The 24,328-nt window shown below is 39.8% G+C and overlaps 3 protein-coding genes and 1 long non-coding RNA gene across 7 annotated transcripts; 3 read left to right on the forward strand and 1 right to left on the reverse strand.

Moving 5' to 3' along the window:
• Positions 1–3,959: 3,959 nt before the first annotated feature.
• On the forward strand, positions 3,960–4,922 carry LOC138913872 (uncharacterized). 2 transcript variants are annotated; one of them, XR_011419746.1, is made up of 3 exons: positions 3,960–4,346; positions 4,400–4,534; positions 4,588–4,922. It is a non-coding gene; the product is annotated as an uncharacterized lncRNA (long non-coding RNA). The 2 variants fall into 2 exon arrangements; XR_011419745.1 differs by having other exon boundaries at positions 4,407–4,534.
• Positions 4,923–9,404: 4,482 nt separating this feature from the next.
• Positions 9,405–19,278, reverse strand: Nep3 (Neprilysin 3). Of its 3 annotated transcripts, none has more exons than XM_017141485.3 (9): positions 18,986–19,278; positions 16,199–16,315; positions 14,916–15,081; positions 14,731–14,851; positions 14,235–14,549; positions 13,675–14,169; positions 12,114–12,943; positions 11,397–11,539; positions 9,405–11,298 (listed from the first exon to the last, which is right to left on the reverse strand). In XM_017141485.3, the coding sequence occupies exons 1-9, from the start codon at positions 18,995–18,997 to the stop codon at positions 11,122–11,124; spliced, it is 2,376 nt and encodes a 791-aa protein (XP_016996974.1). In that variant the 5' UTR covers positions 18,998–19,278; the 3' UTR covers positions 9,405–11,121. The 3 variants fall into 3 exon arrangements, with proteins under 3 accessions (XP_016996974.1, XP_016996973.1, XP_070074959.1); XM_017141484.3 differs by lacking the exon at positions 18,986–19,278 and adding an exon at positions 17,288–17,460; XM_070218858.1 differs by lacking the exon at positions 18,986–19,278 and adding an exon at positions 16,421–16,436.
• Positions 19,279–21,466: 2,188 nt separating this feature from the next.
• On the forward strand, positions 21,467–22,883 carry LOC108057248 (heterogeneous nuclear ribonucleoprotein A3). The gene is made up of 2 exons (XM_017141422.3): positions 21,467–21,585; positions 22,345–22,883. The coding sequence occupies exons 1-2, from the start codon at positions 21,516–21,518 to the stop codon at positions 22,755–22,757; spliced, it is 483 nt and encodes a 160-aa protein (XP_016996911.2). The 5' UTR covers positions 21,467–21,515; the 3' UTR covers positions 22,758–22,883.
• A 415-nt stretch (positions 22,884–23,298) lies between these two features.
• On the forward strand, positions 23,299–23,999 carry LOC108057249 (uncharacterized). Its single transcript, XM_017141423.3, has 2 exons — positions 23,299–23,649; positions 23,708–23,999. The coding sequence occupies exon 1, from the start codon at positions 23,390–23,392 to the stop codon at positions 23,642–23,644; it is 255 nt and encodes an 84-aa protein (XP_016996912.2). The 5' UTR covers positions 23,299–23,389; the 3' UTR covers positions 23,645–23,649; positions 23,708–23,999.
• Positions 24,000–24,328: the final 329 nt, after the last annotated feature.

A 24,328-nucleotide genomic window follows, 5' to 3' on the forward strand; every position in this document is an offset into this window, starting at 1 on the left:
TGAGCCACTTCAAAGGGTTTCCCCTTTGGCAGCAAGTAGTTGTGAAATTTATAACCTTATTGTGCATTGTGCACTGAGGAACAAAGTGAAGACGAAGAAGAAGAAGAAGGTGAGTCAGCAGCGGCAATAATAAATTTAAAAAAACTCATTAATCTTGTTGCAGTTGACTGTTTTGCTCGTTCCTGCCCCTCCTTTGATCCCGGACTTTTCAAGATGGCAATAAAACAACGTAATAAGTTGTCCACCTACTCCCTACCCAGTGTTTTAAGGATGGTTAGTAGGAGTGGAGTGGGGGAAATCTTTGCCATTGCAGTTTGATATATGTTTGCATGCATCTGGATCTAGATTTCTGCACTTGCAGTCGCAACGTTTTTAATATGGCTTGTTAGTCGAGGATTTTCAGGCATGTGGGCGGCAGGCAATGAGCCAGAGGGTCCTCGGCTCCTCGGGTCGCCAGGTCCTGAAGGGATTGCGCCAGGATACAGGATACAAGTGAGCCGTCAACATGTTTTTGCCTTCCATAAAGTGCAGACGATTCATCAACGTTCAACTCGAGTTGCTGCATGGCGCGTGTCGGAAAAAGAAGAGGGATTGCGATTGCAGGGAGACGGTTAAATGGGTAGTGGCCGATGGCTGATTGGCAATGGGTAAGGCTCGCTAATCAAGTTTAAGGATAGAAATAGGAGACAAAGACTTCTAGTGGTTGGTGCCAAAAATATTCCTTTTTGAATTTAATAGTCGAATTAAATATAAAAACGAATATACTGGCTCCACCTAGCGGCCATTTCATTTTTTGCTCCTAACTTCTAAATTTGAAAAACACAACAAAATGGCATTTTATTATTTTTACTAAATTCTGCAAGCCAGTAGCTGTACCAAAAAGTTAAGAAACCCAAGAAAAATGTTTTTGTAAAGCAAGAGTTACTTTAGGGGGGAATTGACGAAGCTTTTGTCCTTTATTTTAAGTCAGAAAATCTTAAGACCTTCCTTCAATGCAACCGCTAACCAATGGCTGTATAATAAGTAATAAATATATAATATGTACAGAGTCGCTGAGATTACAGCCAATTGATTGGGAAAGCGGCTTTGCTGATCGAAAATGCATTGCATTCAGTGACAGCTAAGCCATCGTAGAGGGAAAATTAAAATGTTGTGTTCTGGCCGCACGGCCGTCGATTGAAATGCATTGAATGCAGTGGAGAAGGTGAATGGGTGGCGAAAGGTGAAAGATGCATCTGGTCAGTGGTCAGTAAGAAAGGAGAGAAAGAACCAGAGGTGCCGGGCAGTCGCATAGCCAGAAGCCAACTAAAACCAAGAAAGGACATGCTCCAGCAGCTTAGGACGTGGGTTGGCGTGGTCCGAGTCCTGCGAGTCCTTCGTAATAAATTGTATAACATTTTAGCTGGGCGCACAACTAACTCATAATGCAGCAGGCAATGAAGTGACTTCCAAATGGCCCCGTGGGGCAGGCAGCCAAAGGAGCAGGAGCATCCTTGCAAGTGGGTGGGCGGCATTCGGCTTAGACAAAGGCGCTGTGTGTGCCAGCAGGAAAATCAGCTTACAAAAGCCCCTTTCAGCCGACCTGCCAACCAACCAACCAACCAACCGACCAACCAACCAACCGACCAACCATCCAACCAACCGACCGACCAACCAACGGGCAACCTCCTTTCTAAAGCCATAATCTCCGTAAATCACTTGAAGCTGTTGGCCAAATATTAAGTGAGCCAACCTATCTGCGCTTCAGTTTTCATTCGGAGATCCTGTCTATTTGAGCAGCAGGAATTTCAATTTTAATCTGATTGATGGGCAGTCAGCAGGACAAACATCTCCTTGGGCTGTCCGAGGGATTTACGGGTTTCCCCGGAATCGGTTCAACAGAAAGGAAGTCGCATCTATTCCATTGTTGTGACTGCTCTGCCTTCTAAATTCAACAAATCCTGGGCGTGCTCAATTACCCTAATAATCTAGAAACATAACATTTAGTTTCATATTTTCAGAAGACTATCTTATTTTTAGGACCCACTGGAAGATCGTTATATACTAGTTCCAGGATTTATAAATTTTATATTAAAGATCAATCTCATCATAAATCATATAATCGTAAAACGTTAAGGACAACAAGGAGAATGAAAAATCAAAAATATTTAACTAATGTAAGTTAATGTAATTACTCAAAAGGTTGGTACTTTCGATTTTCTGTCAAATACTTGTAATTTCGATTTCCTTTAAAAAAAAAACATTTGAAGAAGTGTCGAACAATGTATGGTTTTTAAATAGTTTTGTGCTGATATTCGTCCCAAAAATATAAGGGAATTTTTCTAACCTTAATTTTCATTAGAAATAACAAAAAAGGCTAGTCGATCAAACAATCGCTGTTAAACAATCGACTTTAGTCACTATAGATGAGGATAATTTCCCTAAGCATTCATCGAGGTAACATTTTTGGTGTAGCACAGTGTAATCGTTCTCATGTGCTTATTTTTCCCGCCAATTCCCGTAATACCAGCTTAACTAATTTCATACTTGACAGCAATACCTCCGCCCCTCATGTTAATTTCAGCTAGTGGGTTGACAGCCACATTCCTTTGGCATACTCCATGTTTTCACACTTTCAAGTATTTATATTCCCCCGGGGGACTCATCCATGTCCCTTCCCTTTTCTCCCTGCGCTTTGCTTTATTGCATTTAAATATGTTTTGTATTTTATACTCTTTGCCAGCCGATGTTTGCATAATGACAAAATTTGCGAGGACCTTTTATGCGGTTTTTTGTTCATTTTTGCTTCGGCATCATCTTCTTCTGATGCCTGGCTGGTATCCTGGTATCCCAGTATCCTTGGGTCCTTGTGTCCTGGCCGCCTGACAGCTTGGGCGCTCGGCGCGTTTCCTTTTTTTACGACTGCCGAATGGTTTGTTTATAATAATTTTACGTTTGTGTCGCTCCCGGCTGCTTGGAAATTACTTAGTTATGTAAAGTAACTCATTTTTTGGCCGTGGAGTGGCTTGATGAAGGCGGCCGAGATGGGGTGCAAACTTGATGGATTCCCAGCCCCAGTGGCTCGCAGTACTTTCGTTCGTACTTTCTACGTACTTGGGGGTGCTCTGCGTTCTGCGTTCTGTGTTCTGTGCCTCTTAAATTATTCACTGGGCGCGTGAAAGTATTTTACATACGCTTTCACTTTACTTTCCCCCGTACAAACAGGCCAATGTTTCTGTGGGTGTGTGTGTGTGTGTGTGTTTAAGTGTTGAGTGCACATCGCTTGATGTCACACCAAAAAGTCATTCAATATTTATGCATATTACGCATTCGCCCCGATGGCCCCAACATCTCGATTTCGCTCTTTTTCTCACGCCGCTCTTTTTTGCTTGAAAGTGCAAAATTATGTAGCTTTAGAAAAGGATTGGCAACTTAATTGAAATGGCCCAAAGCTATTCGCCATTCGCTATTTGCCATTTGGAGATCACTTAACACTTGAAGCTTCCCGAGCTTCGACAACACAATTTGTACATTTGTTGATGCAATAAATATTTGAATTTATTACTCAATTATGGCCTCAGCTTCCCCTGTGTCTCAGTTCCCCCGCTTCGTTCCCGCCCACTCTTGCGGCTACTTTTGAAAAACAATTTTATAGGTAATTTACTTCAATTAAACGATTTAATTTATTTTATTAGTTTGTTCCAGCGCATGCTCGGCTTTTCCAACTTTTCCATTGCAAACCGATGGCTGCAAGTGCGGCCAGGTCTCCCAGGAATACCCATCGTCAGTTTCGGTTGAGATTGGTGGAGCAGGTTAAAAAGTGGGTGGAGAGAACAGCCCGGGGGTATGGGTGAATTTCGCATTTTACCCTTTTGTTTCAGATACCCTAGCTTACAATTACTACCCATAAACGAATTAAGATTTACACACAAAAAACACGCCGGGATTAAATCGATATGCGGATGGTAAATTTCTACACTCAGAAAAAAAATCGCCCTAAATTTTAGAAAATCGCCATACTTTGAAAATCGCCTTGAAATTCAGAAAATATTTCTATTTTTCAGAAAAATTTTTCTAAATAATAAGAAAAACTTACCCTGATTAAATCAACTCCTCTTGTTATCCACTTTTAGAAAAATTTTCTGTTATTCAGAAATTTTTCTTTCAAACTAAGAAAAAATCGCCTTACATTTTAGGAAATTGGCCAATCGGTAGCCTAGGGGTCTAATGCGAGCGGATTATTTGTTTTCTACGCTTATATTCGGAAGCGTGTGTTCGATCCCACGTCGAGGCGGACATTTTTTGCGTCTTTATTTTTTTTTTTTTGGCGCATTAAAATGTATACTTTAATACAAATAAGGATTTAGGTAAGCTAACACACACATAATGGATAAATAAGAGTATAAACCTAGAACCCAAGAGAACAGAATGAGAATGTACTTTGTACAGCGCCTCTCGTGATGCTTCCCTGGCGCAGCTAGTAGAGTGTTTGACTGCAAACTGTGAGGTAAGGGGTTCGAATCCCGCGAGCGACCAAAATGTTTTTCTCCAGATAGTAAGTTATTTGATTTTTATGTTTATCATTAATAAATAATATAATAATTTCAGTTATTATTTCAGTTACAATTTAAGATTAAAAGTGTGTTTATGTACAAGCATCGTGACGTCATCCATGTGTTTAAATAGAGGAGAGAAAAATAAGTTGAGAAACGAGAACCCCAACAACAACACCCCACACCGACAGAGGGGTTGGAGTCGGCATAACTCCCGATTCCCCGATTTTTTTCTTCTTCTTCTTATTCAATTTTGCAAAAACTAACCCTAAATTTTAGAAATTTTTTTTCTAATTTTTAGAAATATTTTTTCTAAAAGGCAAGGCGAGCTGCCTTTGGCTTAAAAAGTATGGCGATTTTCTAAAATTCAGGGCGATTTTTTTTCTGAGTGTAATATATATACGCATAACGTTTTTACCATGCATTACTGGTAAAATTGATATTAAATAATATCATTTGTCCGATTTCTCTTTCTCGGAGATTCTCTGACTTCGAAAAAGAGGGGAAGAAGCCATATGGCGACTTAAATTACGCGATTGGAAGCGAGAAAAACTAATTCTCTCAATTCGGAATAAAACGAGACAGCGTTTCATATTAAGTTTATTATGGGTGTATCAAACCTATCCAAAATATTAATTTAAAAGTATTTTAAATTTGTTGTACTAATTTTTTTGGGGAAATTACAGTCTTTTTCTCAATCATAGATGATGGATCATCGAAATATCATTTTCAGATCTTTGATTCTTCCAGGGTATTTGGTGATTCGGAGGCAGAGTGCTTTTTTCTTTGTTTCGCCATTGTTTGCTTGCGGCACCCCACTCCCGCCATGACCACCCTCCGCCACCCACATTCAGCGCCTCAAGGGGAATCCCCACTCCCCATTCCCCATCCATCGCAACAGCAACCGCGGCTTGCGTTGATTGTTATTTTATTGCCCGCATAGAGAACATCACATTGCGAAATTCCGAAAGCCAAAATTGTGTTTGCCGTTGTTTTGTGGTTGAAATCTCATTTCTGCCTTTTAAGCCCCCTCCAGCCATTTGGCGAGAAATTTTAGCAATTAATGTCTGGACAAAAACTTGTGTTGAATACACACTTTTCATTGAGCGAAAAATAATAATTCACAGCCATAAATGCGCAAAGAAATCGAATGGAAATTGCCCGAAATTGCAGTCACAACACAAAAACATTGCAATTAGCTGTAAACAAGTTTCTGTGATAATCGATCAATCACACACTTCCAACTACACTTATAAAAACATCCATTTAATACGTGGCGTTAAAAAATAAATTATCATTAACGTCAACTGTTCGAAACTTATATTATTTTTATTTCTTTTTGGTTTGGCTAGATAAATGTTATTTATAAGTTTGATTTTCTTGTCATAATATAATTATCTTTATTTAATATTTTAATATTTATACCTACAAAATAAAATTTTTGTGACTTCTAGAAAGCAAAACATTTAAATGCAGATCGAAAGAACAATGTATCATGTTAAAAGGACTTACCGCTCACTTTTCGGCTATTTGCGATTGTTTAATAATTATAAGACGCCATGGGTTTTTTTCCGGTTCTAATGGTAAAACTTAACCGAGATTTTGTATTTGGCTAAAGGAACTTCTGAAAATGCTTCCCACCCCATTTTATTGTAGGTGTACCCTACAATAGACAGTACAGTAGACCTGGTTTCAGGCCAAAAGTCAGGCCTCGAGGGCGACATACATACATTATATCATCCTGGCGACTGCGCCCTTCCGACGGCGTGTCATCTAGTTATTAGCCCGAATTCCGCCCACTGCCAAACACTTAGCCTTGGCTTTGCGGCAATTCATTTAAATATGCAAATTAAGGGGCAAGTAATTAAATAAATTAAATGTTTTCGAGCCACGCCGCAAATTCACAAAACTTATCTCCACACCGCCTACGCCCACTCATCTCATACTCATACCCATTCTCATCCTCGTACTCTCATCATTTGGTCCCGCTTCCACATCCACCTGTTCTTTGTGTCATGTGCTAATTTTTGCATGTTGATTTAAATTAACATAAATAAACAAACGAGCAAATGAATGCCTGAGTGAGTGCAGAAGGGGGCTTTATGGACATGTCCAGGCCAAAACATATGCATATTTACGCAGTCAGCCTCCCACAACACCAACTCACACACACACAGCCATAACTTGCCTGCATAATAAACAATAACAACAACAATAATAATAATAATATTAATTGCAATTACACTCAACTCATTGCTAAGCACTTGTTACTTGGCCGAGTCTTCAAATTGTTTTGTTTTCATTGCCCCATTAATCATGTTAATCGCCAAGGAATGCGCACTTTTGAAAACAATTTAAGCCTTATGCTTCAGAGTTCGAAATATTCCCATTCTCCAGTGAAGAAAATTACACAATCACCGCAAGACGAATGGTCTGTATTGGAATTCTAACGTTTTTAAATAATTATGAATTTGTCAATTATCCATTTTTCAATTACAGTGATTTGTAAGGTATTACAGGCAAACCCTTAGGGACCCAATAAAGTATACACATAGGGAAAAGCTGTTTGAAAAGGTAAGCGGGTAAGGTTTTTAGCCAATTATTTCCTTTGCATATTTTTGGGCGGAAAATAAGGATATTTTACGGGTGAAAATATGGACTATAAACTTTAGACCAAAATGAAGGTTTTTTTTTTTTGGTTTTTCAATCGTAATTTGGACAAATCAATGACGACAGCTAAGCGACCGACTGTTTTGAACAGCTAACAACCTAAACTAACCATACCCATCATTTTTGGAAAAAAAATAATTTTTTCACCAATTTTCGCATTTTTGATAACCATCATAATATTTTTCAAAAAAGGGCAAAAAATTAAAATGCACAGACTTGAACGCAAATCGATTCAGAATTAAGCTACGAGTTCAACAAGGTGTGACATTCCAAATTTTGTGCTATTATTTCCTTTGCTTCGGCAAAAAAACGGACATTTTAGGGTGGAAAATAAGGATTCGAATTTAAGATAAATAAAGACATGGTGGATCAGATTCAAGCAAATATAATTTTACCAATTAATTCTAGTATTAAAAAAAATAAAATTCAGATAAAACCTTGGCCGTAAACTCAACGAGAGACACTGGCAAAAAAATAAAAACACTGGATAAGGGTTCTAGCCAGAAGGTGATTAATTTCAGCACTTGGAAGCCCAAACTTTTTGGGACCTGCGAACATGCATTGGTTTTATTCTGACCTGGATTGCATTAATTAGTCCCAGACACCCTGATGACATCATTCGGTGGCGAACACAACAGCAACAACAACGGCATCATCAACGGCTAAAGGAAGCTGTCAGTAAGTGCGGCTGCCTAATTGCCATTTAAGCAGCCCATCTCCATCTGACCCCGAGTCCTTGCCCGAGGTGGGGGGTTGGGTTCGATTGGGTGAATGCGATAAGACGGCAGGTCGAGGACATTCGTTCCATGGCTGCGGCAATGCCACAGGCAGGATTTATGAGTCGACATCGCTCCCACTAAGCAGCTTGAATTCTCTTGCGCAAAGCCTGGTTCCCAGTTGCCAGTTGCCAGGCAACCGGGATAAGCCGCTATGATAAAAATAGGCAAATCCGACGAAGGACTCTGGCAAACTCTGCCCCACCTTTGGCACAACCAACCAACCAACCAATCCACCAACCTATCAACCCACCAAAACACCGCAACACTCAGAAAAAAATTGACAAAAGTTGGGAAGGATATGTGCAGGTCAATTTAATATTTTTTAAAGATCAAAAATTTCAAAATGATATAAATAAAGATTATGTTTATCTTATTTTATAATATTTGTTCAAAAAATAATAAATTTAGTATTTTGTAATATTATTTTTATAACTTCTATGATACAATATCAGTTTATATGTTTGAATCGTAAATTTGACATTTATCATATCGGCTTTTTATTAATATGAAATGAGGTATAAATGATTCTATTTCATATCGAATTTTTTTCTGTGCACTGGCCCACCTGAATGAGCAAGTGTGTGTGTGTGGTATTGTCGATTCTCTGTGGGCGCAAAAATGTCTGGCTAAAACTTGCGCATGACATGCGAACAAACAAGTGCCATAAATAAATTTAAATTGCGCTAAAAATCGCACGCTATTATTATTATTTATTATGTAAGCAATTTGCTGGCATTTCTGTATATCCACATACGGGTGTCAGTGCGTGTGTGTGGGTTGTCTCTTCGTGTGTGTGTGTGTTTGAGTGCGCAACAACACCAAAAAGTTTATTAGAACTTTGTCATAAAGTCAAAGTTCGAACACTTTAAGAGTCGCGGGAGTCGGCGCTAAATATTTGTGTAATTTTCCTTCGCAATAAAAAGAGTTTAATGTGAAGCACCGTGAAATTTCTTCAAGGGGCCTAAACAAATTTTTAACCTAATCCAATTATCATCAACTTGCTCAGCACTTTCTTCGTAAATTTGGGTATTAAATGAGAACAACTTTTACATATTTATGATCATATTTAAATCAGGGCAACATAGGGAAAAAAGTATTTATGTATTAAATTTCAAGACACTTAGAAAAAAAAACGAGTCAATTATTAAGAAATTATTTATTAAGCCATGGGTAACTTCTTTAGAACTTCCACAGCCTCAGATTCCTTAATTTCCATGATTTTGCATTAAGAACAATGCGCACTTTCCCTTTTGTTCGTAGCTAACCCCCTGAGCTATTTAGTAATTTTTCGACAACTCTAGCGTTTTCCTATCGGTACCCTAAAATCATGAATATCAGAGATATCATTAATTAAAAATGGTAAAAATAGGCACATTTTATTATGCCTTCCAACAAATTAAATAACAATGCGGTGGTTAGTGGGTATCCCATAGTCGGGATGATCGACTATAGCGTTCTTTATTGTTTTGTTTTTGCAATTGTATACATGCACATACATATACACATTATTAATAGACAATAAAAATAATTTGCATTTAAACATTCAGTTAATGTATATGTAGTTTGTATAATAATAATATTTTAATATTTGTATTATAGTTATCATTTCTTCATCTATCATATAGTACATATATAGAATACAAAAATCATCTGCTTGATATCGCCATGGATACAGGGGGGTTTTGATAGTATACCCCCTAGCCCACACCCCCCTTTGCCCGCCCTACGAAATGATTGGGATAAATAATAAATGCATGTAAAATACAACAACAAAACCGTTATTCCCATTGTTTAGAATACAGTGTGATTCAAGAAGGTACAAAAAAAACAGAAAGATAAATGCATTCTTCGTATGTACGTAAGTCTATTTCTAAATATAACAGATGGATAACAACCGAAAGGAAATTAAAACGCCCTTGGGAGACGAGTTGGTGAATAACCGAATAACCTGTTGGCCGTATTGTCTGCATAGTTTGGAGATTTGTGCTCTGACTGATTCGGCTTGGGAGTGTTTTTAAATCTTAATGCTAGATCGTGGATTCGATTGATTTCGATTTGGTGCCTAGTTAAATTCCATAGATATTCGTGGTTGGTGTTGGCTTTCGTTCACATCATCTTAGTCTGATATGTGTTTCTTTCGTACAAAAGAAAACGAGTCCAAGTTGTTTGGCTATATATCTCAATATTTGAGCAATTATTAATTAATTGGTGTTTATTAGAGTTATTTCTTTCCCATTCCTGCCTCTGGCTATTTCTCTGCCTGTCTGCCTCATAAGAAAATAAATTAGAGATAAATCAACAATAAGCTTACTAAGGAAACTGGTAAGTGAAAACATATTTATTTCAAAAATAATTTTAATAAATCATTTTTAGTTCTCAACTTATATAAATACTAAACCTAATCACTTTGGCAACCCAAACGCTTAAAAACTGTTCGCCTCTCACTCGATATCGATATCGCCATCTCCTTCACTTTCACACCCACTAGTCCGTCCATCATTTAATTCCTATCCTTTAGCCAGGAACTTCGACGTTAACGTATTTGGAGAAAAAGGGTTGAGAATTCTCCCTAGAACTCTCTAGAAAGTATCTCTTTATGGGGACATATAAAAAAGAGCGGAGCACAGAGCTGCGAACTTTGTATCATTATAATACAATATACATTGATAGTTCTACAAATAGCTAAGTTACAGTTATCGTTTATCGTTATCATATCTATATATATAAATATCTTTTACTCCATATCGCGCACACACACACACCCCATATAGTTGGTAGCTCGTGCGTTCACATTCAAATGTAGTTAAAGGTCCCCTTTATCCTGCTCCAGGATCCTACACTCCAGACCCCTTGGAGCACGAACGTGAATTTATCGTCAGTTTCTATCATTTTCATAGGCACAATGACTGACGGTCTTTCGACAAACAAACCAAAAAAATATACAAATGGGGAAATAAAAACAAATCGAAGGGCACAAGTGAAACAATAATGTCCGGGATACAGGATCACAACTTTGAGCCTGTATCTCCCAGTCGGCGAACCACCATCCGCACATCATACACATTTGGTTGTTTGGCTTTGGCTTGATCTTTATCTATATATCTTTGGCTCGTTCTGAGATCGGGAATAAGCTGCTCCCTTTACCACACCTCGCACTTTTCGGTGGGGTTCATTCGCTTCCCGGGTTTGCACTGGAAGACCTCGGCGAACTCCTTCATGTTCGACAATGTGCCGATCACCCGGAACTGCGACGGCGAATGTGGATCCTTCTCCATCTGCAGCAGGTTCGTTTCATCAGTGGTGCTGGAACACCAGACCTGGTTGGGTAAAAAAATTTATCAGTTTCATTTCACATTTGATGTAGGATTCTTATTAACCAACTTTGCAGTGCAACTACTACAAGTACAATACTCACCTGGGCAAAGGACACAAAGAATAGCTGCGAGTGAGTGAGATTCAGGCCGGGCAGCTTCAGGACATCCACATCCCGGTCGCTCTTGGTTCGCTGGTAGGCGTGGTAGGCCGCCTTTAGTCCGCCATTGTCAGCTATGTTTTCGCCTAATTGGATTAAATAAAATAAAGAAATAGGAAAGGGTTATATCGGAATTTTAATGAAAAAACAAGATAGATCAAGAATATATACACATTATCCTTCAACCAGTTTTATACTTTCTCACGAATACAATGTACCCTTTTAATTTACGAGTAAGGATTAAAGAACTTAATGCGAAAGTTCAATTTTCTAGTATCATGGCTTTTAAATTAATCACATTGTTTATACATTTATAATTGAGAGCACACAAAAAAAGCATGTTCCCGTAAAATCGATATGGCCATGTAAATTTCAGGTCATGCAAAACCCATATCGTTTTTACATGAAATACTCTTTTTGACCAGGTAAAATTTACTTGCCCTCATATCAAATTAAAATTGATCTTAAATAATGTAAAATTGATCTACGTTTTTGGGTGAGGTTAAGTATTGTTTTGAAAAGGAAAAAACAATTAAATCAAAATTCAACAATTGGGAAATTAACTACTTTATAACCAACTTATGTTATAATGAGTTAAATAGGTTTGTACTAAAGGGTATCTACCCACCAACCCCAAACCCTGAAATCCACTTTACTCACCCAGCGTCTGCTTGCCGTTGAGGTTGCGTCCGTTCATCTTGTACCCACTGTACTGGCGGGCGATGCACTCGGACTTCTCGTTGAACCGCTCGATGCTCTTGGAGTCCCACCAGCGATTGATGTTGCCGAACTTATCGTACTCGCGCCCCTGATCGTCGAAGGCGTGGGTCAGCTCGTGACCCATGACCACGCCCATGGCGCCGAAGTTCAGGCTCTTGGGGTTGTTGATGTCGAAGAAGGGCGTTTGCAGGATGCCGGCGGGGAAGACGATTTGGTTCTTGGTGGGCGTGTAGTAGGCATTCACCGTCTGCGGGGTCATGCCCCAGTTGGTCTTGTTCACCGGCTGGTCGAGCCGCTTCAGGTTGCTCTTCAGATTGTAAATGGCCACCTGGATGTTGTTCTCGAAATAGGCATTCGCTGTGATATTCAGCTCCGCGTACTTCTTGTCCAGCTCGACGGGATCCAGGATGTAGTCGGGGAAACCGATCATGTCCGAGATTTCGTTGGCCTTCTCGATGGCCTTCTCGCGCGTCTGCTTGTCCACCCAGGTCAGGTTCTGCAGGTTCGTCTTGAAGGCCTCGCGAATCTCGCCGATCATCTGCTCGGCCGCCGGCTTCGATTCCCCATGGAAGGCCTGGCGCACAAAGATCGCGCCCACGGCGAAGCCAACCACATTGTTCGTATCCGAGACGCAGTACCGCCAGATCTCCTCGCCGCCATCCGAGCCCATGAGGGCCTTCCTCACGCCCTTGTAGGCATCCCGGAAGGGTTTCGACAGGCAACTGGTCAGGGTGCGAACCGCCTGCCAGACGAGATAGTTGTTCAGGGTGCTGCAAGGATCAGAAAATGAGGGTTAAACACGGTTATCACTGATATTATACACTCAGGGAAATGGGAAACATAATTAATATCTTAATCCAGTAAACAAATGTTAATATAAGAACATATTGTTCTTCAAGTAATAGCTACCCATGTACGTATATGTGTATGAACGCTGAGATATCTGAAACTATAACAATCGCTAGAAGGTGTCAAACATGTTTCATGATTTTCTAAAAGTGTAATTGCGATTGTTTTTTGTTTATCAATACCCATAGGACATTATTAAAATCAGACCATCCGTTAAAAAGTTATAGGCAAGTTATAAGCAAGTTATTAGCTAGTTATAAGCAAGTTATAAGCGAGTTATAAGCAAGTTACAAGCAAGTTATAAGCAAGTTATAAGCAAGTTATAAGCAAGTTATAAGCAAGTTAAAGGCAAGTTAAAGGCAAGTTATAAGCAAGTTATAAGCAAGTTATAAGCAAGTTATAAGTAAGTTATAAGCAAGTTATAAGCAAGTAATGAAACAGACGCTAGAGGGCGCGCATTCTAGCAGTCGCTATGCTGCTTGCTTATCTCCATCTCCCTCGCACTCCTTTAGCTTATTAATAGGTATTAGATAGTCGACGCATTCTATCTTGTTTAATATGGTGCCCAAGTCAAGAATTGTTGTACTTCGATTTACAAATATAAGTCTGAGTTAGGACTCTGTTTTTTTCAGTTTCCCCCAAGTAAACTCACATTTTTCCCTCTTCGCTCTGCTCCATCTTGAGGATGATGTCCGAGAGGTTCTTGAGGAAGTCGGGTGCGTAGACGACTACCACCTCGTCGTCGGTGACGCGGCGACCCACCATCTGCATGGCATTATCGAAGTGATCCGTCCAGTTGAGGAACGGAGCCAGTTTGGCCAGCTGGCGCAGCTGCATGGGATGGTACATGGCCTCCTCGTTGCGACGATCCTCCAGCGGGATGGTTATGTTGGCCAGCTTCTTCTCGAAGTTGATGACGCCGATCATCTGGGCCCGGGCATCCGATTCGTTGGCGCCGAGCAGGACGCACACCTTGGTCATGTACTCGATGTACTCGTTGAGTACCTTGCGATGATTGTCCGTTTTGTTGTTGTAGTAATCGGCGGTGGGCAACGTCAGGCCGCCCTGATCGATCTGGATGACGTGGCGCGAGGAGTTCTTGTCGTCCTCCCCAATCGCCCAGCCAAACAGGCAGTTAAAGTTATATCTGTAGAGGAAAAAAATTCAAAAATGTGAAAAGGGTACAAAAATAATGGTAATAATCCCAATCACCTGTTGTGCAGAATCTTGAGGGTGCGTCCCATCGTCCAGTTGGCCACGTTGTAGCCGCTCTTGGTCACATTCCATCCGCCGATTTGCAGCAGGAGATCATTCATGGGCTTGGCCCCTAGCTTCTCCATGTGCTCATCCGCGTCCAGGCAGGACTCATAGTAGACCTTGGCCTTTCGCTCCGCGTCCGACTTGAAACTATTCGCCGGCTTCTCCAGCACGTTGCGGATGACTAGCTGGTTCATCTGCTCCAGCTTTCCGAAAGTGCCCCACGTGGACTTGCCCTCGGGAATGGGGTTGTTTTTGATCCACTGGTTACTGTGAAGGAGAGATGGGGTTTTTAGTTTAAGTGAAAACTGTTTAATCGCAAATTCTCAAAATTCGTCTTGAAAAACAAAATTAAGAGTACTTTCGCCTTGATTTCAGGGATAATTCTTCTTGAAAAATTGAGAAAACAGCAACCTTGTGAAAAACTTTTCTGATTTTTCAAAGAACTCACCAGGAATATCCGTAAAAATCATCGCAGGGATCCACGGTCACATCGATGGACTTGAGGATCTCGCTGGAAGCAAAGATGCAGTGCTTATTCAAGCAGGGAAGCTCATTTCCCGAAGGACACTCTGTAACCAAGAAGGGATAATTAAGCAAAGGGTTTGTAGATTAAAAAGTGACCTTACTCCGTACCTTTCTGGTGCGGCTGAACATGAAGGACGTGCTTGGTCGCATCTCCGCTGCCGCCTCCATCGGTGAAAAGGACGATCAGTAGAGTGAAGATCGTGATGGCCATCACAAAGGTGGTGATGAGCAGCCATTTCTCCGTCTTGTTCCTCGAGCGCCAATTCCAAGTGGCCTGTGTGACGAAAACCATCCATTATCAACCAATCATTCTGGCCTCCAATGGCGGCACAAAAGAAAAAGCTCCCTTCCCGCACTTAAATTTGATTGTTTTGTAAACAATCTGAAAACAAGACGGCGGCGGTTCAAATGAGTTCAAACTTGTGTACATATAGGTATCTGTGTCTACATCAGATCAATCTGGCAGACATAAGTCACTTGAGGCTTAATTTTTCCACAATCCGCCGCAGATGAAAAGAATTCGCAGGGAATTCGCTGCATAAATGTATTTTGTGAAGCTACATCGACTATTAAATACGCTCAACGGCAATTACTAAATAGTTATCATGCAAAATTGAAATGATTTTGTGAATGGTTCATATCTTATAGACACACAAATTATGAATCTGACTAATAAAGGATCTAATCTTAATTTCAATAAAAGAGAACGTACATTTAAGCACATACTATCGCTCTTTACAAACCGCTCCACAAAGTCTTGGTTACCCTATCATTTTGTAGGGTGCAAATATCGCAGAGTGAAAAGCTCACACCAGCGTACACCCACATATAAAAGCAGACTTTTCACTGTCAAATGGTAACCTTCAAGCAAATGAGAAAAACGCCCACGTTGGCCCCATTTGCCTCTCGTTTTTGGGTCATTGCCACAGAGATGAAGATGGAGCTTAGTGCCTATCTGGTTAACTAGCCAAGTGCGGGGCTTATTTGAATGTGGGGTGTTAGAATTTATACACCGAGGAAAAAGGAACAAAATCTCTTGATGTTTAAGAAGATTAATTCAAGGAGATGATAACTTTTGTTTTTCGTATTTATTACTTTTGCAAGTGTACAAAATATTCAAAGCTTTAAACTTAAATAAATTTTTTTTAATTTTTTTTGTTTTACTTTTGAAAGTAATTAAATTAGTAAAAGTTAATCTATAAGATAAAACAAGAAAAAAATCAATTGGTTAGTGGTTGTAAAATCACAAAAAATATTAAAAACTGTGCTCGACTTAAGAACATTTTGTCTTAATTATTACAAATCGAGAAAAAGGTTCTTAATTTAATAATGTTTTTTTCTCTCTGTGGAAGCATATTATATAGGATCCCCCTAAAAAGTCTTTTACTCACCCGCGCTGTGTGGTAGCGTATCTGCATGCCAGTGTGGCCGGTCGCCTCGTTCAATTGAATGCCGCCGATTGAACTCGAATCGTCTTCCGTGAATTCGGTTTGCTTGTAGCGCGTCATCTGGAATAAGATTTGAATGGTATATGGTAATTCAATGTATCTATTTACTAGCGATTATCTAAGTATCTAATCTTGAATAAAAGAAACCAAAACAGGGAGCCCTACTCTTTTGTGTTGCTTTTTTATATCACGTGTTTGCCGTAGGGCATCTGATAAGCGGCCACAGTGTTTCTTTGAACATATAGTGTGTACACAAAGTGGCGCTGGCAAAGCTTTTTTCCCGTGCGGATTGTGTAGATATCGTGAGTTCTTTAGCGCTCACTCAGCGCCTTGTGCTTTATTTTTTCTGCTTTTTCTCTCACATCCCCGCCGGCTCCCCATTTTCATTGGGGCTCTATGTATTCACAAGTTTAGTGCTTCACTTAACCCTTGTGTCATCAGCAGCAACGCTCACAGATCATCCTGAATTTTGCGCTTTGTTCAGCTGTTTAAAAGAAATATATATTTTTCTTAAAGTGCTCGAAGAAATCTACATACGAAATAGTTATCAATTACATATAATCTTAAGAGTCAAACAAAATTATTCAAATAATACAAAATCTCTTTTTAAAATAGCCTAAATAGAAATCGTCGATTCCCTTCGGATGGTATAATAAATTATGTGAAACGCATTTTATTAGGTTCTAAAGAAATATAATTTCTTCTAAAAAGAATAGTATCAGCAAAGTGCATTTTAATAAAACCGCAACAGCATTATCAAACTAATAGTTTCAAAAAAACATCATAAACGTTTTTTTTTAATTTTTAAAAAATACTTTTTACAAAGTTTTGAAAATAAATCCTGAAAACATCCTAACCACCCAAGGGTTAATTGCACCAAGCCATTTTCAACCACTTGTCAGCATTTAATGGCCGCCATGAAACTAAAGCATCGCATATGTTTGGACTTAAGCACCCTATATAGGTGGATATAGATTCCGATGGATGGACAATGCACATATGTAGTTATCACTAGCTGAAAAGCGGACCTACCGAACGACAGTCGGAGATCCACATTTTTGGCGACCTGTGCAGCAAAAGAATGGGAATGGTGTGCGGTTCGGTATTTGTTTTCGGCTTTTCAGCGGGATGAGCGGTACGAACGATAACAGAACGCGGCAGCGATAAATTTCGTGTTCAGCCCATGACCGTTGGGAAGGCACTGAGCTTCCAAACAGGAACGACGCATCGTCGCGAGTTCTCGCAAGCCCCCAATTTCGCCCCCGGAATCCCCACTGCCTCCCGAAAAACCCAATCCAGAAAATATCTACGGCCGCCCGGCACGTTATATCGAATAGTTTTGCATTGTACACAAATTAATTGTCTGGCCTGGGGCTGTATGTGTTATACGGGCAATGTGTATACGGACAAAGATATTGCCGAAATGGGTATATTTAATGAAAAGGAGAGGCAATGCCAAACAACAATGAATATGTATTCAATGAACGCCATGCAATATCAAAACATTCGTTATTGTTTATGTGCATTTCTATATTAGTACCCATTTACGGTATACCGAATATTTCGAATATTCCAAAATATACATATATGTACGTTCGGAGGTTGGAAAGACGCCATATGAAAGCCATTATCGCAGTCGATTTTTGTGTGCCCATAAATATGGCTACTAATTGGTTGGTATCTCATAGCTTTTGACATCGATTTACGAACTCTGATCCGTCTATCAGATATCGAATGATTGATCAAGCCTAAAAGGAGTACTGCGCATTAAATAGTCTAGACTCTTTTTCCACGTAAATGTAAACACAAACTGCACACACACACACTGACATTTTGCAGATTGTTGAATGTAAACAGACATTAAATGGCATATTGCCTAGCGAACACTCCTTTTTCCACCAATCAATCCGGCTAATGTATTGGTAAAGAAAGGAGAAAGTAATGTAAACAATATATGATACCCTTGCTAGAGATATTTATAGGATATACTTTAAATCCTATCGGATAAAGAGAAGCTTTGCATACTGTTCAGCGGATATCTTGACTGCAACAGTTTCTCAAACGTTTTGAAACCTTGTAAGATGGCTATAAAAATTCGTATTCTTTTTCCATAAAATCACAGGGTGTAAAAATTAACCAGGATAATGGCTTAAAGTCAATAGTCGGTTCCTGGTATTCGCCGAGTTAATAAACGCTTTTTATGACCCTTTCTCGTTTTTTCCTGCAAGGCAACAGATGAGAACTCTCTGGTTTCCGAATCACCACAATGGGATTTCACTTGAATTGCATTGAGTTGAAATCTGGTAACATGAGTACTCTCAATTCGCCATTATCCGCCGTTATGCCATCTCCCCTCTCGATTCTCGCACGAGTATCCTGGCTTTATGGTATACCATATACGACAGACCATATACCATATGGTGGGAATCAAACTTGAAGGGGACCTTACTTAATTTATGATGCAGTCCCTTGCAATTTGTGTATACCAAGGGCCATAAAATCACAGGGAATGGTTGGGAGGTGGTGGGAGGTTTCTTGGCTGCAAGGGGGTTTTAAGGAGGCGTGGCTGTGATGCATTTATTCAATTGCAAATGAGTTTACAACTTGGAATCGGATGGATAGTGAGGGGAACTGATTTGGGGGTAAAGTATATTTGATATGACACACGCACACTCACACACACACTCATACAAACACACACACAAGGAGAGAGGCGCGCTCTTGGCCTACCTTTGCGCTCATTTTCTTTGTGCGCCCGAAAGAAGGCAATGCAATTTTTCCAGCTCCCTACGCTCGCTTTTCACCACCCTTTTCCACGGTTTTCCGCTCCTTATTTCGCGTGCACTTTCTCAAAAATAATGTTCGACTGCTGCTTTTTGGCGGCCCTCCGATGGGTATTACATTTAACCGATCAGTAATTCATTTAAAACTCGGTTTTCTGCATTCCGCTCGCGAGCAAACAAACCGCTCTGAGCCAGAAAACGGCAATGGTTTCGTATCCAACCAACAAGGCCAACACGAGCCACTGACAACTGGCAGCCAGCACACACCAGCAGCAGCAGTAATCGCACTCGAACTATGTAGCTTTTCCTCTCCAATTTCACTCGCAGCTGGGGGGCGGGTCGGGTGGTTTTAGGACTCCCCCGAAAAGGAAAAACCATAACACAAACGTAGTAAATGAGCAAAACACACACAAACAGAGAGCGAAGAGAGCGCAGTTAGGGGAAGATTTGAAACCCCCGACCGGAGGATTTGGTCCAGTGCGCAGGATCTGTTCGCATGGTGGCAACACTATACATCGCAGAGTGGCCAGACCATCACAGCTGGTATCGATAGAACAGCTTGATTACCTATCGCTTCCTCGCAGTGTATCGAATAAATCGAAATTCGTAATCACAAACTGGTTATTTGTTAATAACCTTCAATTATGCTATATAGTTTTTGATGTTGAATATTTCAAAGATAATTTTCTGAAAATTGAAATATTTGTAATTATTGTAAGACTTGTTTAATCTAACATGTCGTTTAAGCAATAGTTCGAAAAAGTCTTCAATGAACTTAACAGTCGAGAGGCTAGAGTCACCATTCAATTTCACTATCTTTTCTACTCCAGACAAAAAAAAAGTATATATATGTATGTATATTACCTACCATAGTATGTATTACCATATCGCCCGACCTAAATTTGCTTTACGTCACAAGCGAGAAAGCAAATAATTTGCACTGGCCCAGCAATTGTGTTTGGGGGCTTTTCGTTTTCTATCAGCCCGCCGAACGGCAGCAACAACGTGCCTGCATTGTGTGGCTGCCTGTAAAACACCCCCTTCCGCCCACCTGAAAGGTGTGAAACGGATAGACAACAAAATATGTAAATATGTAAAAGACGAGCATGTATCAACGAAGTTGAATGCAATTCGGGCGATCATCAAAGCCGACTGACCCTGTATTCCCGAGAAGATACCCCAAACCAACATTGACAGCCCCCCCACAACATAACCCCTGATGACCCTGGCCCGTGTCGTGCATATCTTTAATGACCCAACTAATTATCGTGTTCTATACAGCAGAAAAAAATACACGAAAAAAAAAAGAAAAAACATCATGAGATTCACACATCGTAACGCATTATATTGCGTGTTCTGAATTTTAAAACAAGAGAGAACGCTATAGTCGGGTTGTTGTCCCGACTATCTAATACCCGTCACTCAGCTAAAGGGAGTGCGAACGCTGTGTCGGGTTGGTGTCCCGACTAATAATCGTAACTCAGCTAAAGGGAGTGCGAGGGAGATAGATATATAATTTTTCATTGCGTATAACTTTTTAATGAATGGTCCGATTTGAAAAATGTCTTCTACATTTCGATAGGTATAAATATACATAACAAAATTGCATTTATACTTCTCGGAAATCTTTAAAGATGTGGGCGCAGGACCCATTTTAAAATCGTTAGTGGGCGTTAGAGGGGGCGTGGCGCTCGGCTAAAATAAACTTGCGCTGCGTAGGAAGCCAAAGAATATGTGTGGGAAATCTCAACCTTCTAGCTTTTGTAGTTTCTGAGATCTCAGCGTTCATACAGACGGACAGACGGACAGACAGACAGACAGACAGACAGACAGACAGACAGACGGACAGACGGACAGACGGACAGACGGACATGGCTAGATCGACTCGGCTAGTGACCCTGATCAAGAATATATATACTTTATGGGGTCGGAAACGCTTCCTTCTAGCTGTTACATACTTTTGCACGAATCTAGTATACCCTTTTACTCTACGAGTAACGGGTATAATTAACTAAATTCTCCGATTTACGTGACTTTTGCGATTGGAGGGAGACGAATCTTAGATGGCAAGAAGTGAATGAAAAACGATTCGATTGTTACAACTTTGTGATACCCAGTACTACCGAAAAATATGTAATACACCTTAAATTTAAATGTGAATAATAATATATAATAAATCTTGTTATTTTTTTATTAGTACAAAAGTGTTTCTATTTATAAACACCTATATTATTAGCAAATAATATTGCATAGACTGATTTCCAAAAATTTCCAACTCCAGTGCGTCGATCATTTCTAGCTATAACTACCATTCCCTTCAATTTGAGTGGATAAACACAAAAAAAAACAAATGACTCAGACAACAGCAAATTGCGATTGTTTTTGATGGCTGAGAGCCGGGCTTGGGAAGCGAGCTTAAAACCGTAGCCGGCACTTTGTTAGCGGTTTAGTTGGAGTTAAGCGCGCATTCGGTAAACATGTCGAATTTCAATCGGATCTTGAGCGGCAGCATTGTGATCTGCCTGGCACTTGTCAAGTTTAGTGCGGGTGAGTCTGGGAAAATTTTTGCAAAATTGTGAAAATTCGATAAACGATGGAATGCTCGAATGGAAAGATTAAATCTTACACTTAAGTACGATTCTAGTACTCTGCGAGCTCCGAGTAAACACATCACACTTATGGATAACAACACACTGGAATATCACTCTTAATTGCGATACAAAAAACGGAACCGGTCTCCAATAAAGCAATTTAACAAATATTGCAAGAATATTTTTTTAAGTTAAAAGTTTTTGTTTATTTAATGAATGAACGTGGATTCACATGACCCAATTGTGCGGGTACTTAAATGTTACTGCTGGGAAACCGAAAAATTCTAATTTTCGAAGTAATATTTGTATGTTATATTTCTAATGTACGTATGTGTGATTCGTTGATAGCAGATGGGGTTTGCAATTAGTTTTTCGGCGAATTTATTAGTCATGGTTTTTTCCAAATTATTTAAAGTATGCAGATTTAGCTCATTGTTTTGTGAAAAGAAGTAGCACACAAATTGTTAAAATTTACTTTAAATAAATTTAAACCGTATCCAGAACATATTATTGTAAATTTGACAGATCAAAAAGTTACGCTCACATTTTTTTAGTAGTTTTACTAAAGAATAGTAACCAAAGTTAAGATTATTTTGAACAGTAGCAAACTTTTTTTTATAGTTATGTAACCAAACCATTAAAAAATGTGGCTATACAAAAGGGGAATTATCCTTTACCGAAAAATTTACTAATTTTATTATATATTTTCTTCCAGTGGACGCTCAGGCCGGAACGGTGCACTGGAATAACGGGAATGCGGCTGGCGTGGGCGCCTATTCGAACGCCCAGTCGGGTGGAATGCATCCGCCGGGCAGTCTGAGTGGCCAGGATCCGCAGTACAGCTACGGCTATGCCGGCATCGATTCGCGGGGCTCCTACGGCGGAGCGGGCGGCAATGGTGGCTACTACGTGAGCGGCACAGACGAGCATGGTCGCCCCTTCTCCTACGGCAACCAGGCCGGTCAGCCAGGACAGCTGGGACAGCCGGGCTACGTGGGCGGACGGCCGGATCCCAACTATCCGGGCTCCTACGGCTATCAGAGCGGGGCAGCGGTCATTAGCAGCCCAGTGGGCGCGACCTTGACCCTGGCGGCACTGGGATTTACGCTGGCCACCATGAGACTGTAATGCGGTGTTTATTGTGTTGATCGGTTCTTTTTTTTTTACATAGTTTCTAAGCCTAATTTATGTTACTTTTTTTATTATGTAAATTTTTCATTAAATACAAAAACTGAAGATCAAGACAATGCTTTATTTTCTTTGTTTTTTCTAATTCCTATCGAATTCTCACCCCATTAAATGCTGCAATTAAGTATAGCTAAAAACCAAAGCTTGCACAAAATTGTTTACATCTTTAAAGTGTGGAGCAAAAAGCACTTCTAATGTATAGATATGTTTATATTTGTTGACGTGTCGAAAAATTTATTAAAATCTGTTCTTTGTAAATTTGGCTTCACTCAAGCGAAAACAACTCTTTTCGTTTCTGATTTGTTTATGTTTTTTAATATCATTTACTTTTGGTTATTATAACTATATATAAAACCAATCTGTCCATTTAGTTTTCAAGAACCAAGATTTAAACAAAAATAAAGTAAAGAAGAAATGTACCAACCGTTTTAGATTTTTCCGTATTCCAAGTGGCCTTTGACAACTGAAATAAAACTTCACTATTTTATACCCCACTTCGGTTGTGTTTGGACGTCTCAATTTAAAATATTTTTCTCCCAAAATTGTACGTAGTTTTTTTTATAACTGGAAATATGTTGTCAAGTGATAGAACGATGGCGCGACTTGTGATGGATTCCATTGATGCCATGGGTGGTTCCGCCTCCAAAGAAGTGATCCTGCGTACTTTGAGCACGGCCACCAGAACCAGAGTCATAAAACTAGTGGATAAAGTGGATGAAATCATGGACTATTTTGTGGAGAGAGGACTAATCCGAAAGCAGAATGGAGAGTATCATATCGTTAAAATAATTGATACACCAAAGGAAATATTCGATTTTTACAATTAAAGATGGTAAATATGGGTATGAAGATTTTTATAATCATCTGAAATACAATTTTGTTTTTTTCAGATACCAATGCCAAGGTCAAGAACTTGTTCATTGTAAATTTGTTGTGCAAATTCCTGTTGGCCAAAATCGAAACTGATTTACTAATTTTCTTAAATGGTAAAAAATGCAAAATTTGAATACCTAAGTATAGACTTTTAGAATATTACAAAGAGACCTTCTGGAAGTATCACCAACATATAAGTTAATTTACATGAAATTTGTGTGCATCTGAGCTCGTGAAATACACAAATTATTGTTTCGCACGCAGCTGCGCAGTTTTAGTGACTAACAATAAACAAGTTGAGTTAGCAGATCGAGTACGTCATCTTCTTGGGGCACGCCCACACAATTGATATATTTAGGCGAGCAACGCCCATGTAATTAACCTCCCCCTCCCACCGGAAGGCAAGCGGCAGGCAAAAGCACACAAGAAACGAAATCGAAACGAAACGAAAACAAAGGCGATAAACAAGTATGGAATCGCAGGGGCTGACACCTGTTGATAAAGCTTTTGGGCCAAATTAACTGAGTCACATCTCGGGTCCCCATGATCTCATAGGCACCCCAAAGATACCAGATAAACTGCTCGAAATACATATGTTTGCATGTAAATGCGAGCCAGATAATTGAGACATGCACATG

Source organism: Drosophila takahashii, chromosome X, assembly GCF_030179915.1.
Source record: "Drosophila takahashii strain IR98-3 E-12201 chromosome X, DtakHiC1v2, whole genome shotgun sequence".
Lineage (NCBI taxonomy): Eukaryota > Metazoa > Arthropoda > Insecta > Diptera > Drosophilidae > Drosophila > Drosophila takahashii.